The sequence below is a fragment of the Rhododendron vialii genome, chromosome 4a, assembly GCF_030253575.1.
Source record: "Rhododendron vialii isolate Sample 1 chromosome 4a, ASM3025357v1".
NCBI lineage: Eukaryota > Viridiplantae > Streptophyta > Magnoliopsida > Ericales > Ericaceae > Rhododendron > Rhododendron vialii.
Genome location: NC_080560.1, coordinates 3410778 through 3426207, shown reverse-complemented (window position 1 = coordinate 3426207; position 15430 = coordinate 3410778). Strand labels below are relative to the sequence as shown.

Below are 15430 nucleotides of genomic sequence, written 5' to 3'. Positions count from 1 at the left end.
GGGTGGTTGGCGGTGGTTATGGAGGTGGGCCGAGTTCTTCTTTTTCTTCAAGGTAGTCAGTCACTCTATACCCCAAATCGAATTTGTTCCCTTCTATTATTTACATTATTACCATTGAATACTTAAAAAAACAATATATTTGAGTAAAAGATCATTTTCCCATTGGAGTAAGTCTGACCCAAAATGGATTTTGACCCAAATTTGGATAAAATTTTGGATCAAGGCTAGAGATGCTCTAACCTTGTCTTATGTGCGTTCTACTTTTACCCAATGTTACTAACTCTAGTTAGTTCTTGATTAAATACTCCTACTGATTTTTTACTTAGATAAGAATGACTAAGACGTCTATTCATGTTCTTTCTCAAAAGTTCTTTATCCGTCCTAAATCATGGTTATATACTGTTTATGTTGGACTAGTTGCTAATCGATTCAATTTTTTGCGCTTTTTCATGCCCTTATTTTCCTTTTTTCTTTTGATTCCCAATCTACAAATTTCTTGGGAATCAGATTTTGCAAAATTTAAAAACTGGATTCCTGATCATTATTTAGACTCCAAATCCATCACCACCCAAGTAGTGGTAAGCCCCAAAGGCCCATTTACTACGACCCAATCCAAAACGTAAACGTCTCCGCGCGGCCACTGCACGCCACGTGCCCGTTAACATCATACTCCCGCAAATCAGCAAATCGAAACTCACTCTCTCTCTCTCTCGTTCCGTCGTCATCCATCCACTCCTCCAGTCCTCCCACATACAACCAAACAAACAACAGCCATCCACTCTCTCTCTCTCTCTCTCTCTCTCTCTCTCTAGTCAGATGGCGGGTGTACTCGAAACCCTCACTGTCCCCCGTGCCACCACTTTCCCGGCTGCCACGTTGGCTCCGATTAGGAGTTCATCAGTTCGATCACTATCAGGCAGCCGGAGATCCGTCAACATTCAGTCCAGTTATATGACTAGCTCTCGGGGATTAGTGAGTCGGAGACTCGGTCGCCGTGGTAGTCGAATCGTGTGCGAGGCTCAAGACACGGCTGTTGAAGGTTAGATTTGATTTTTCTGATCTGCTTTCAGTTCGTATCGGATATTTCGTTTACGTACAGTGTGTTTGTTTTCTACTACTATTTGGTGAAAACAATTGACGGAAAAAGAGAGAAATTTGGGACGAGAGTGTATTGGATTAGTTTGGTTGATCATTACGTGTGGTAATTGGTATCTGTTACTTGACATTGCTTGCTAAAAGAAGTCACGGTTTTTAAAATAATGAAAATGGGTACAGAACAGATGTGTTATTCTTATGCCTGGGAGTCCGAAGTCGCATAATGCACGTGCGTGAGCTCTTGCAAGGTGAAAGCGTATTTTGAAATTATCTCCTTGTATTGAAGTTCGGAACATAGTGGAAGTCAATTGGCAGTGTTACATCGAGGTTGGATAGACAGGAACCTTGTTTGCTGTCAAACTTACAAACCAAACCCAACCGTGCCTTGTGTCCCAGTTTATTGGGGTCGACTACGTGAATCATGTTTTTCCATTGAGCTATGTCCAGAGCTACTTGTTCACTTAGATTTAGTAAGCCCAAATCCTTCCGTATCACGGCATCCAAAGTCAATTTAGGTCTTCCTCTTCCCTTAGCCCTACCATCCATTACTATCATGTCACTTTTCTTGACTAGTACGTTTGCAGGTTTACGGTAAATATGTCCAAATTGCTATAATCTATTTTCTCTCAACTTATCATGTATAGATACAACTCCTACCATTTCACGAATTGTTTCGTTTCTAATTCTCTCACCCTAGTCTTACCACACATCCTCCTCAACATCCTTATTTCAGCTACACTCATCTTACTCACTGCTGCTTTTGGATAGGCCGACACACCATCAAACTTGATCAGTCTAAAGGCTGAGACATCTTGGTTTTCTTCTTTGGCACTTCTTTCATGTTCTTTCACCTGTAAATATGGGAAGCAAAACGATATCTTTTGGGGCAAGGTATGATAAACGCTTCAGCACTAGTGTCTCAGATGTTGAATGATTCCGTACTTCTTTACAACATAAAAGACATCTATAGGTTACTCAGGGGTCATGCCAAATACCCTCGCTTATTTTGTCATAACTCAACTGGATGGGTTGTTTATTTCAGTCTTAAAGACAACCTTGCATTCAAGACTTCAAATTATGGGAAAATGAAAATTTTCTGAGAATTGAATGTGGGAGCCGGTAGAGACCTTAGAGGGGTTATAGCCTTTGAAAAGTGATGAAATGGCCCTCATATTGCTTCATATTCTAGTTGTCTTGATTGGATTTTTTGTTTGTTCTGTTTTTTTTTTTTCTTTTCCCTTTTTCCTTGCCCTGTTCCATCTTGTTTGAGCACCCAATTAATCCCAGATATTCCACACCCCAAACATTCTGTTTTTCTTTTTTTTCTTTTCCCTTTTTCCTTGCCCTGTCCCATCTTGTTCGAGCGCCTAATTAATCCCAGATATTCCACACCCCAAACATTGGGCACAAAGATAAATTTCTAGGGGTGGCCTTAAGGAGAGATGTTTTGACGTTTGATGAAACCTCTGTTTCTTAAGATGACTACTGTATGTGAAGTGGAAAAGATGCTTACGAACTACAGATAATCATTAGAAAATCACAAGAAGTTATAAGATCAACAATGGTTGTGAACTCACTGGGATATTTTCTGTTGCCATAGAGAGGCTTTAACTTATGTGGTATTACCACCATTGTTTAGGTACCCAGAAAACAATAAAAGAAAAAAAATATTGTTTAGGTGGTATTTACAGGTTGGAGGGGAAGGCAGTTGAGGTTTTTTCCTTTGGTGTGTTTCAGATCTACTTTGTTTAGGGTGGGTAGAGGATTTTTTGGTTGAAAGTACTAGGAAAGCAGTGTTTATGGTTATCGGTGGCTTCGACTGAGTTCCAATGTGGTCCTTCCATGTGTATTCATTGTAATCCTCGTAGAACACAAGCTTGTGCAGCTCACATCATATGTGCTTTCTAGGGGAGGACTTAGAAATATTGAACGATCTTGATCGTGAAAATATTACAAATAACTTGGTGGATAATTTGTACACAATTATTAGATGGATAAACGATTTTACTCTGGAACCATACCCCTTCCTTCGTACAATGCATGACTGTTTGCCTACTGGTTTGGGAAGAAAAGCTGGTTCGAAAATTTCAGAACTAGTTCATCAAAATCTCACTCCAAACCGCTCCCAACCTTCTCTAGGTCGCCCTAAACCTCCCTAAAAACCTAGTTTAGACAAAATTTCCTCTCTCTAAAGTACAATATCAAACCATACTTACTCCATTGTTTCTGACGAAGCAATAGACAAATAATTCGTTGCGAGGATTGCCGGAGATTTTGGTGTTCGAACTCGTGTTCGACGAGTTCGAACATAACTCAGAAATATCTCTAGCACCATTTTTTTACTTCAAATGTGCAAAAGCTATCTACAAATACACTCATTCGTGGGGAAAATGTGCTTGTCGTCTGCTGCTACCCTGTCACCATCGAGCTTCTCCCGTCCTTGTGAAAAAACGTCATCGGAGGACAAAGCACCAAAATAAGAACCGAAGAAAACAAAGAAAGGGAAAGAAACATCAGGGGTCGTTATTACATCTTCGTCGTCCCGACGGAAGTCCATCACTATCCCTGGTGCTGTCGAAGTGGAACTTGGTCTTTCCACTATTTCCAAACGAACCTGTTGCGAGGATCACCGGGGATCAAAGAGTTCAAAAACAACTCCCAACCTTTAGTAACATTTTCTCGAAAATCTCGAAAATGAGTGTGTCAGCTCGGAGCTTCTTTCTTCCTTGCAACAAAGCTCCATCGGGGGATAAAGCACCAAAAAAAGAAAACAAACTAAGGGAAAGGGAATGAAATGTCTACTAAAATGAATAAGAAAAAGAAAAGGAAAAAAAAACATTAGCTGTCGTTATTACATCATCGCCCTCCCAATGGGAGTCAATAACGAGTATTGGCACCGTTCAAGGAACTTGGTCATTTCATTGTAAAACACATGGAGTCGGGAGGAGACAACACTGAGTCAAAAGCAGATGAGGTTGTAATGGATGAACAAGAAGTAAAGAAAATAAAGAAAAGGAAAGAGAAAAAAACTAGTCATTACCTCTAGCATTGTCGACGAGAAACTTGCTCTCTCTATTCATAAATACCTAGAGTCGGGAGGAGACCCCAACGCCATCGGCAAGGTAGTATCGTCTAATGCCTTCAATTCAGTGTTGTCTCCTCCCAACTCAAGCTGCTTATGAACGAAGAGATCAACTACCTTGTCGATGGCGTAACGTTCGTTAAAGCATCTAACTCCAAACCAATTGGCAAGGAGTGGACAGGCTGCCCAGGCTCATATACTAGTTTAGGAGGAGATAATTAACCAATATGGGACAAACTCCAACACTCCCTCGCACGTGCGACCCTCGACTCGCGCGTGGAGAGGTAAACAAACGATCTATAACACTTGGATCACAAAAAACAACGGTGCACTTATGACACAAATAAGGGAGGACAAATTCTCCGAAACTCTAGCTCTGATATCATGTTAAAACATTCAACTCCAAACCAATTAGCAAGGAGTGGAGAGGCCTCCCAGGCTCATATACTAGTTTGGGAGGAGATAATTAACCAATGCGGAACAAACTCCAACACTCCCCCGCATGTGAGACCCCCGACTCACACGTGGAGAGGTAAACAAACGATCCATAACACTTGGATCACAAAAAACAACGGTGCACTTATGGCACAAATAAGGGGGAACAAATTCTCCGAAACCCTAGCTCTGATATCATGTTAAAACATCCAACTCCAAACTAATTGGCAAGGAGTGGAGAGGCCGCCCAGGTTCATATACTATTTTGGGAGGAGATAATTAACCAATGTGGGACAAATTCTAACAACGCTCTCCTCCCAATCCCAAGTATTTATGAATGGAGAGAGCAAGTTTCTTGCCGACAGCGTTGGGGTAATGACTGATGTTTCTTTCTCTTTCCCTTATCTGTTTTCTTCACTTCTTGTTCATCCGTTGCAAACTCATCTGCCTTTGACTCAGTGTTGTCTCCTTCCGACTCCACGCGTTTTTCAATGAAATGACCAAGTTCCTTGTCACTGGTGCTCGTTATCGACTCCTATTGGGAGGGCGATGACGTAATAACAGCAGCTGATGTTTTTTTCTCTTTCTTTTTCTTCTTTATTTTGGTAGACATTTCATTCCCTTTCCCTTTGTCTGTTTTCTTCGTTTGGTGTTTTATCCTCCGATGGTGCTTTGTCGCCGGGAAGAGAGAAGCTCTGGGCCAACACGCCTATTTTCGACATTTTCAAGAAAAGGTTACTAGAGGTTTTAGTTGTTTTTGAACTCTTCGATTCTCAGTGATCCTCGCGACAAGTTTGTCGGAAATAGTGAAAAGACCAAGTTCCTCTTCGAAGTGATGCACTTCCGTTGGGACAACGGAAATGTAAAAACGACCCCTGATGTTTCTTTCCCTTTCTCTGATTTCTTCAGTTCTAATTCTTCTTCTGGTGCTCTGTCCTCCGATGACGCTTTTTCACAGGAACAGAAGAAGCTCGATGGCGAGAGGGCAGCAGCCGATGACAAACACATTTTCACCCCGACTGAGTGCCTTTGTAGATAGCTCTTGCACATTTGAAGTAAAAAATGGTACTAGAGATATTTCTGAGTTGTGTTCAAAAGCATCTCCGGTGATCCTCACAATGAGTTGTTCGTCAATTGCTTCGTCAGAAATAGTGGAGTGAGTGTGATTTGATATTGTTCTTCAGAGAGACTAAATTTTGTCTAAACTAGGATTTTGGGGAGGTTTAGGGCGATCTAGAGAAGGTTGGGAAGGGTTTGGAGTGATATTTCGATGAACAGCTGATTCTGAAATTTTCTAACCAGCTTTTCTTCCCACCAGTATTCTAACAGTCATGCATTGTCTGAAGATAAGGGTATGGTTCCGGTGCAAATTCGTTTATCCATCTAAAAATTGTGTAAAAATTAAAATTATCCACCATGCTATTGGTAATATTTTCATGATTGAGATTGTTCAATATTTTTAATGTGTTAGTGTAATTATATGTGCCAAAAATCAGTTCAATCAAGTATCGTGACGTTATACGATCGAATCACCATATAATTTTTGTACAAAATTTTAACAGTGATGACTAAGACGTGTTTTAGTCGATTGAGCTGATTCTCTATAACTACAGTTAAAGATACAAATAAATGATTCCGATTGTCAAAGTATTGAGCGCTCTCAACGAATTTGTAAGATGGAGCTTTTTTTAATGTAAATGTAGATTGTATCTCGAAAGATGTCATTGGGATATTATCGGAGTAGTAAAAACGTACTATTTAAAAGCAATAATTCAAATTGCAACCAAGAACACTAATGTTTTTCTTATCAAAACAACAAACAAGGAAATTGTTCATCTTATTAAGCTTATCAAAATAGAGGAATGGCAATTGGGCGAGTTGTGGTCGAGAGTTGTGTACCTACTCTTTTTAAAATGTAATCATCCTCCACCCTTGTTCCGTTCAATCTTCCATGGAGGATTGGTTTTGATCCCCGATATTCGAACCAAATAGAGAATGGGTTTTGCCATCCCTTACAGAATGAAACCTCGTATTGCTATTTTTTATTCGTACTTAATCTATTCTTACTTTTTTATATTAAAGCTGGCCCGTACATTTGAGATATAAAAAAAACTACTTTTATTTGTTTATTAGTTATGCATATCTTGTATTCTCCCATTGGTAACCAAATAATCTAATAAAAATATTTACGTTAGGAGTAAAAAGTTTTGTTGTAACTTAGACTAGGACTTGCACATGGAGATGCAAATATTCATAGCAAACAGGGAACAAATGCAAGTACGGAGATTTGAGCTCATCCTCTTGCAACTAGGGTTGCAAATCAACCGAGCGTTTTGAAAGCAGCTCGAGGCTTGGCTCGTTAGGGGCTCGTCTTGTATAGTAATTGAGCTGAGCTCAAGCTCAAGCTTGAGTATTAGGCTCGTTTAGTAAATGAGCCAAGCTTAACACTCCAAAGCCCGGCTCGGTTGTATAGGCTTGGCTCGTTTAAAGTGGCTCATTTAGTAAATAAGCTAGGCTCAACTCGTTACGGGCTCGGCTCGTTTACAACCAAGCCAAGCCCGAGCTCAAGTTTTTGGCTCGTTTAGTAAACAAGCCGAGTTTGAGCACATCAAAGCTCAACTTGTTTGCACCCCTACTTGCAGCATTAGCTTTGATACCATGTTAATTAGTCCCAAAAGCTTAAGCTGTTAGGAAAGGGGCCCAATAATGTATACAAGCTATCGAACAGTAATTTACTTTAGACACTTTTAACAAGCATTGTTCAATGCATTCATGATCAACCTTGTTGCAATCATTTCTGGTGTCTCGGTTGCTTCCACAGGAATGTCATCATGACTAGTAGTTGTGTATCACTTGTGTAAAGCATACTGTGCTATCCAAATGTTGACTTCTGCCTTTGGAAACCTATTGCTTGGTGTGACAGTGAAAGATCATATTTGTTTCTTTAACAACTGCAGTTGCTCCCGTCACTGATTCAACTTGGCAGTCGCTTGTCCTCGAGTCCACTTCTGCTGTTCTTGTTGAGTTCTGGGCTCCATGGTGCGGGCCATGCCGAATGATCCACCCTGTTATAGATGAGTTGGCAAAGCAGTATACTGGGATGCTCAAATGCTACAAGGTAAACACTGATGATAGTCCTGCAATAGCATCCAGATATGGGATCCGCAGCATTCCAACAGTTATGATCTTCAAGGATGGAGAGAAGAAAGATGCAGTTATCGGTGCTGTTCCTAAATCAACACTGACCACCAGCATTGAAAAATTCTTGTAGAGGTGCGTCTTCTTCTACTTGTTTCACCGTCAAGCTCTTTCTTGTACTTATTTCTTCTCCCGTTAGTTGAGGATGATGGTGCAAGTTCAGACATGTTGCCTTAATAAACTCCAATATGCTCCTGTATAGTTTCTGGATGCTGCTGTATTTCCTTTTTTCTGTAATATGATGTTATATATGTCTATTTTCTTGTTTATTACCGTTATCATGCATTTAGGAGGTTGGTACATCTTGTGAAGGGAAAAAATGAAAGAAGATTGTCACGACCCACATCCCACACTGGTGGGTAAGAGGTGTGATTCTACATAGTGAAACATTAGCTTGCTATTAAGTCACTTGAGCTTGAGATTTCTTTACCAAGTTGTTACTTGGTAGCTTGGGCCACTTTCACAGGTTATTGGGTCTGCAAGCTGTGGGTCCTTACAGAGATTGGTTGCTTGATTATTAGTTTGTGCTAGGTTTGGCCATTTGTGCCCTTGGTTAAATTTGGTTCCCGAGTGGCCTTGAAGTAATCCGGGAGAAACTTTCTAGAGGTTGCACCCTCTGTTATTTTTCTTATTCTTTATTAGTTTCCTTCTGTTTGGACATTGTCAAGCTCAGACAATGGAAAGGGAGAAAAAACAAAAAGGGATGGTGTATTTGGAAGAACTTTATGCTCTTATCAGTTGACTCCTCTTCTTTAGTTCCCTACTTTTCTATAGCAACACTTGCTGCTGAAAGGAAAGAGGTGCACAACCATATTAGAAATATCGATATACTTGAAGTTCACACTTATTCTGTCTTTTTGTGGAAAATTTTTGTCGGAAAAGATACATTTTAGTTCAGGTGGTTACTGCTCGTAACAAAATAGATAGTATCAGACCGCTAAGCCTTGAAGTTGGGGTGGGGATTTTGTGTTCGCCTGTTCGGAAGTCGGTTGTGGATGTGGGATGGATTTCCTCCTCCTTGGCCAATAAGTTTAAGAAAGAAGAGCAGAAATAGGAAGAGCTGATACCATCATCTTTGGTTACTCTTAGTATTTCTGTTGGTCTGTCATTAAAAGTGAGCAATGCCCACGGGAATGTGTTTGGTTATTTGGTCCGGGTTTTAGCACAGCGAGCTCTTCATATGTTGAACTTTCTTGGTTATTTTTGCCGAACGTAGATCATTTGGCTTTGGCATTCACTTGTATCCAAAATGAAGAGCTACGAGAACAAATTTATATGAAAAGTTATGACACGATGCGATAATGACTTGAATTGTCCACAAAGTTTGGGGGTTAGGTCGGCTTTATCCGACACAAACATGCACATGACCTGACTTGACAACATGGTTACCTAATGTGCTGTATTCGGATAAAACTTACTCCGTATTAAACATGTTATAGGCTAAGTGGGAGCATTCACATTACGGTGTTCGTCAGTTTACTAGCATTAAATGTAATCGTGTGTCAACCGTGTCATATGACTTAGGGTTGCTATGGGTGACTAACTAGTTAGGATCAGCAGTAGGCCAAGTTAATGTTGAGACTTTTCTAACACGATATGGACACTTGTTAGGGTCAGGCAATGTGGTACATGTAGATAGTAGGCCGGGTTAATGTTGATACTTTTCTATTACGATCTGAACACGGCTCAACGCGCCGGATGCCTAACCCCTAAGAACAATCTAGATTTTGTAGGAAATTACCCAGAACTGGCAAGCTGCATTTATTAATGAAAGAATTTGACCATTTGCTTAGTTCTCTCCAAAGACTCCAAACCCTTTGCCTTCTTCACAGGGTAAGTTTGGGTTTTTATTATTGATTGGACCAGTGGTTTCCAATTTCAACAAATTGGACCAAGTAGCTAACTGGGTTCTAGTTTGTACCATGTTTGTCTCTCTTTCAGTGGTACAAACATGCAAGAACCAAAAGTTGAGCTGATGATTTCCAAAATGAAACCATTATTTATACTTGAAACTATGGTGCTTTTAACCCCCCGGGGTTTGACCAAATGGGCATCACAGTGCAAATTAGGCTTGCCCCCAAAAGGTAGCAAGTTCGAAGCCAAACAATCCAAACCTTAGAGCCGCTGAAAGTTTACTTGGCTATTAACTTTGGGACCTTGGAATTAGTTGAGGTACGCGCAAGTTGGCCCGGATATCTAGTTATAAAAAAAGAAAAGAAATTGTGGTGTGCTTTTTTTCTGATGGAAAATGTTTAAATGAGGTACGACGAGCTTGTTTGTAACATTGTTTCCCGGCTTGGCTGCTTCCGTTAAATGTTTTATCTTTCTTTGTAGCCTAACTAAATTTATAAGCACATAAGGCTCGATTTGGTTTAGTTGCTTAGATGGGCTAGTTTGTAACATCTTTTTCCTTTTTTTTATTTCTCCGGTTTTGCTACTTCAATTATTTTGTTTTATCTTGCTTTTGTAGCTGAGCTCAATCGATTGAAACTTAAGGCTCGATTCAGTTTGGGTTGTTTGGTTGGTTTTTATTATGATTGCGGTCAGATTTTGATTTTGGATTTATGACGGGTTTGTGAAGGGAAGATTAAAAGGTGAGGAAGTAAAAGGAAAAAATAAAAACACATATAATAACCACGATTCTATATTTGTTTTCTGTCTCTTTCATTTCATATTGTCCCTTTGTGCAAAATCTCTTTTACAAATCTATGATAGTGATAAGATAATGGAGATATTCTAAGAATTCCATTAGTTATGTATCAAAGTTACGTGCCATAGCAATTCGAAATAGAGATTCTATAACGAATCTATGATCGGCCAAATCAGGACCATCCCTCTCGACAATCAGTGGTTGAGATTCATCAAAGCATTCTTACTGGTTAAATTAATTTTTACTGGGCAAAGCTAAAAAATGGACGGTCTGAATGCGCCCTACAGGAAAGCATCCTATAGCATTCCCGATTCCCACGATTCTATGTTTGTTTCCTGTCTATTTTGTCTCATATTCTTCCATGTGCAAATATCTTTCACAAATCTACGATACAAGGACACTCAATGAGAAATTTTTTGTTGCAAATCAGGTACCATGTGGTATTCGTGCAACATATCCGAACCGTCCAAACAATGCAATCGATTGCTCGGATTAAAACACTTTTTTTCTTTTTTTTTTAAATCCGTTCGGTACCTTTCAATTCGAGCCGTTCGGTACATTCTACTGAAAGCCAACTGTGGTGTTGATAAGCTAAAGAAAATGATTAAAAAAAAAAAAAAAGCACACTATCAACAACCCCCCAGTTTTTAGCATTTTCCAAATAGGAAAAGAGGGCAGATAATTTGGGAGAGAGAGAAAACAATGTTGCCAGGCCAGCTGAGATGGCCAATAAAACCAGATGAGATACCAGACGTGGCTACCTTATCCACTTATCCCCTTTTCTCCTAATTTTACTTTTCAGCTTATCGGAAGTTGAAAACTACTACAGTACTAGTATGAAAAATGGTTAGAACGAAGTATTAATGAAGCTCATGTGACAAGTGGCCAACGTTATCACCATTTCCTTCGATAGTTGTAACAAACCCCTTTCTGTTGCCCCTAACTTTCTGGATCCGGAGAGCCTGTGGTGCACCTCCTAACCTCCTACACTGCAAGAACGTAATGTGTGATTCGAACGGTGGGGTATGTTATTTCTCAGCAGTTGTTGTAATGAATCCTTTTCTTGCCCCTAAGTTTCTAGATCCAAGGGACCTTATAGTGCACTCCTATACTACTGTAATGTAGTGCGTGATCCGAGCTGTGGGATATTTTAAATTTGAGGACCACATGAATTAAATTGTGAGATATTTTCTTGATGCTGCCAAGCTTTAATGCTTCTAACTGGTTTTGTGTTGGAATACTAGGAAAAAAATTAAGTGAAGTGCATGTTCTCACTTCTCGCGTACATCATAAAATATGATGATGTTAAAAGAATCTATTCTAGCATACAATCTTTGTTTTCTCACTTTGACAATATCTCAATCTCTAAATAATAATAGAGCTCAACTATGGATGCACCAAACGTACATCAGATTGTGTGAGATTCATTTCGAGGCTCCACTTTCAAGGTCGGAACGGTTTTAATTTGTGATTCCTGCAAATTAATGAACTCATTCAGATATTGATAAGGGTTTGTACGATTCATTCAATTTATTAAAGTTATCGTTAGCCCAATCATTGATATTTGTTAGTAGCTTTGAATAAGGGAGATGATTTTGTCACTCCCTTTTTTGTTAACGTTACTCTCCTGCAATAGCCCAATCATTGATATTTGTTAGTAGCTTTGAATAAGGGAAATGATTTTGCCACTCCCTTTTTTGTTAACGCCACTCTCCTGCAAGTGTACACTTGCAGGGAAGTGTCGTTAACAAAAAAAAGAAGTGACAAAATCAGCAGCACTTGTAGGGAAGTGTCGTTAACAAAAAAAAGAATAACAAAATCAGCAGTCTTGAATAAATATCAATCTCTCTGCTTTTTTGCTCACGCAATTAGCTTCTAGTTTTTGGACGTCGAGAAGCTTCGAGAAGCACTGATGCTTTTTGTAGACAAATGGAACCGTCCAAAGCCCTAATTAGTCAAACTTAGTCATAGTGTTATTTTCCTTTAAAATTGGGGGCCTATGCGTTCGTGGAATGAAGTCATTTGCATATGTTGCGCCGCTGATTCTTTTATGCATATGATCTTTTTCAACTAGATTTTTTTTTTGTTTTGGTTTCAATAGGTTGTCCAGGCACGCGTGGGCCAGCTTACGCGTGCCTCAACTATTCCTCATCCTGGTCCGATCAAAGGTAGGTCATTCATGCCGGGATTAGGGAATTTACAAGAAATTTCTCTCTTGCGGCCTGATCCCAAGAAGTTGTCAAGTTTTGAACTCAGAATGTATGGATTTACATTTTATCCTGGTTGTGGTCCGATCAAAGGTAGGTCATTCATGCCGGGATTAGGGAATTTACAAGAAATTTCTCTCTTGCGGCCTGATCCCAATAAGTTGTCAAGTTTTGAACTCAGAATGTATAGATTTACATTTTATCCTGGTTGTCACTTGAGTTACCCATTGGAGTTTCAACTTGAAATTTTGTTGTTACAGCTTGTTTAATTGGTCATCGTTATACTTACCTCCGTGCCAAAAAAAATGTCTAGTTCGCAAAACGAAGACTTAAAAATAATACGTTTTGTAGAATAAAAAATTCAAACTTTTTTCATAAATTAAAAAAACTCATGAATATCTAGTAAAGTGTTGAAAAAGGTTTCAATTTTTCTTGGAAAATTCGTATTATTTTTAAGTTCTCGTTTTGCGGACCGGGCATTTATTTTGTGACGGAGGGAGTACATTTTTTACTTGAGAAATTAAGTGATTTAATTCCGTCAAAATAAGAATAAATTATTATTACATTTAGTGGAGTTTCTTTGTCAATTATTTTTCTTTTCTTTTTTTGGTAATGCAGGGTGTCCCGAGCCAGCTTAAGCGCACCTCGGACTAATCTCTACAATTCCTCCCACAGTTGTTGCCAAAAAAAATCGAACTTGAGATTTTAAGATAGAGCAAACACCTAAATCTCAGGCCAAAATCACTTGGCCAATCCCTTGAGTTAATTTTGTTAATTCTTTCTTTGAAAGTATTATTTTTTTTTTGATTTCGTACTTAATTTCTTTTCCATAGCACATTTGTGGAAACTCACAGGCATTAGATGATTGTGTCCAGATGTCTACGTCTCTGGTATGGCTAGCCTTTTTATATTCCTGAATGTTTTTGTCTTCAAAGAACATTTATTGGTTTTTTATCAAATTTTTTGAATTATTAATTAGTCTCGACAAGACAAATCTAAAAAGTAAAAAACGAATAATCTACGAATTATTGATGCAAAATTAATATAAGTTTATGAAAAGAAAAATAAATTTTTAGAAAATCAAAAAATAAAATTAAGCCAATTAAGCCCCACCTTAAAGATATAAAATTAAGCCAATTAAGCATCCCGGATTCCCACGATTCTATGTTTGTTTCCTGTCTATTTGGTCTCATATTCTTCCATGTGCAATTTATTTTACAAATCTATGACGCAAGGACACTCAAGGAGAAATTTTTGGTTGCAAATCAGGTATCATGTGGTATCCGTGCAACATATTTGAACCGTCCAAATAATGCAATCAACTGCTCAGATTGAAACACTTTTTTCCTTCTTTTTTTAAAATCCATTAAGTACCTTTCAATTCGAGCCATTGGTTGCATTTTTGTACGGCTCGAATGTGTTACACGGGTACCATGTCAGTCGTACCCTTTTGTGCCCAAAAATTTCTCATAAATAAAAATTAATTTACTATGTCAAAGGGTAACGAGGATACTGATAAGATCATCGTATCCTGTAATAGAGACACTCTAAGCATTCCATCATTAGTTATAAATGTATCCAACGTTCCATGCTACTAATATGCTATGGCAATTCGAAATAGAGAATCTATATTCCTAACGAAGAAAAATAGGAAAGGACATTCTACTGAAACCCAACTGGAGTGTCTAAAGAAAATGCTAAAGAAAATGATTACAAAAAAGAAGAAGCACACTCTCAACAACCCCCCCAGTTTTTAGCATTTTCCAAATGGGAAAAGAGGCCAGATAAATTTGGGAGAAAGAAAACGAGGATGCCAGGCCAGCTGAGATGGCCAATAAAACCAGATGAGATATCAGACGTGGCTACCTTATCCACTTATCCCCCTTTTCTCCTAATTTTACTTTTCAGCTTATCGGAAGTTGAAAACTACTACAGTACTAGTATGAAAAATGGTTAGTACGAAGTATTAATGAAGCTCATGTGACAAGTGGCCAACGTTATCACCATTTCCTTCTATAGTTGTTGCAACAAACCCCTTTTTGTTGCCCCTAATTTTCTGGATCCGGAGAGCCTGTGGTGCACCTCCTGACCTCCTACACTACAAGAACGTAATACGTGATCCGAATAGTGGGATATTTTATTTTTTGTAATGAACCCTTTTCTTGCTCCTAAGTTTCTAGACCCGGGGGACCTTGTAGTGCACTCTTATACTACTGTAATGTAGTGCGTGATCTGAGCTGTGAGATATTTTAAATTTGAGGACCACATGAATTAAATTGTGAGATATTTTCTTGATGCTGCCAAGCTTTAATGCTTCTAACTGGTTTTGTGTTCGACAAAACATATAGTACTAGGAAACAAATTAAGTGAAGCATATGTTCTCACTTCTCACGTATATCATAAAAATACAATGATGATCATGTTAAAAGAGCATATTATAGTATACAATCTTTGTTTTCTCACTTTCACAATATCTCAATATTGAACTCTAGAGCTCATTTCGAAATTTCACTTTTATGGTTGAAGCGGTTTGATTTGTGATTCCTGCAAATTAATGAATTCATTCGAATATCGATAAAGATTTTGTCCGATTCATTCGGTTTATTAAAGTTATCGTTGGCTCGATCATTGATGTTTGTTAGTAGCTTTGAATAACTATCAATCTCTCAGGCTTTTTGCTCACGCAATTAGCTTCTAGTTGTTGGACGTCGAGAAGCTTCGAGAAGCACTCATGCTTTCGTAGACAAATGGAACAGGCCAAAG

The 15430-nt window shown here is 38.8% G+C and overlaps 1 protein-coding gene across 1 annotated transcript; it reads left to right on the top strand.

Annotated features, from left to right (window-relative positions):
* The first annotated feature begins 662 nt into the window (after positions 1 to 662).
* Positions 663 to 8079, top strand: LOC131323346 (uncharacterized). Its single transcript, XM_058355098.1, has 2 exons — positions 663 to 1039; positions 7570 to 8079. Exons 1-2 carry the CDS (start codon positions 817 to 819, stop codon positions 7881 to 7883), a joined length of 537 nt encoding a protein of 178 aa, XP_058211081.1. The 5' UTR covers positions 663 to 816; the 3' UTR covers positions 7884 to 8079.
* Positions 8080 to 15430: the final 7351 nt, after the last annotated feature.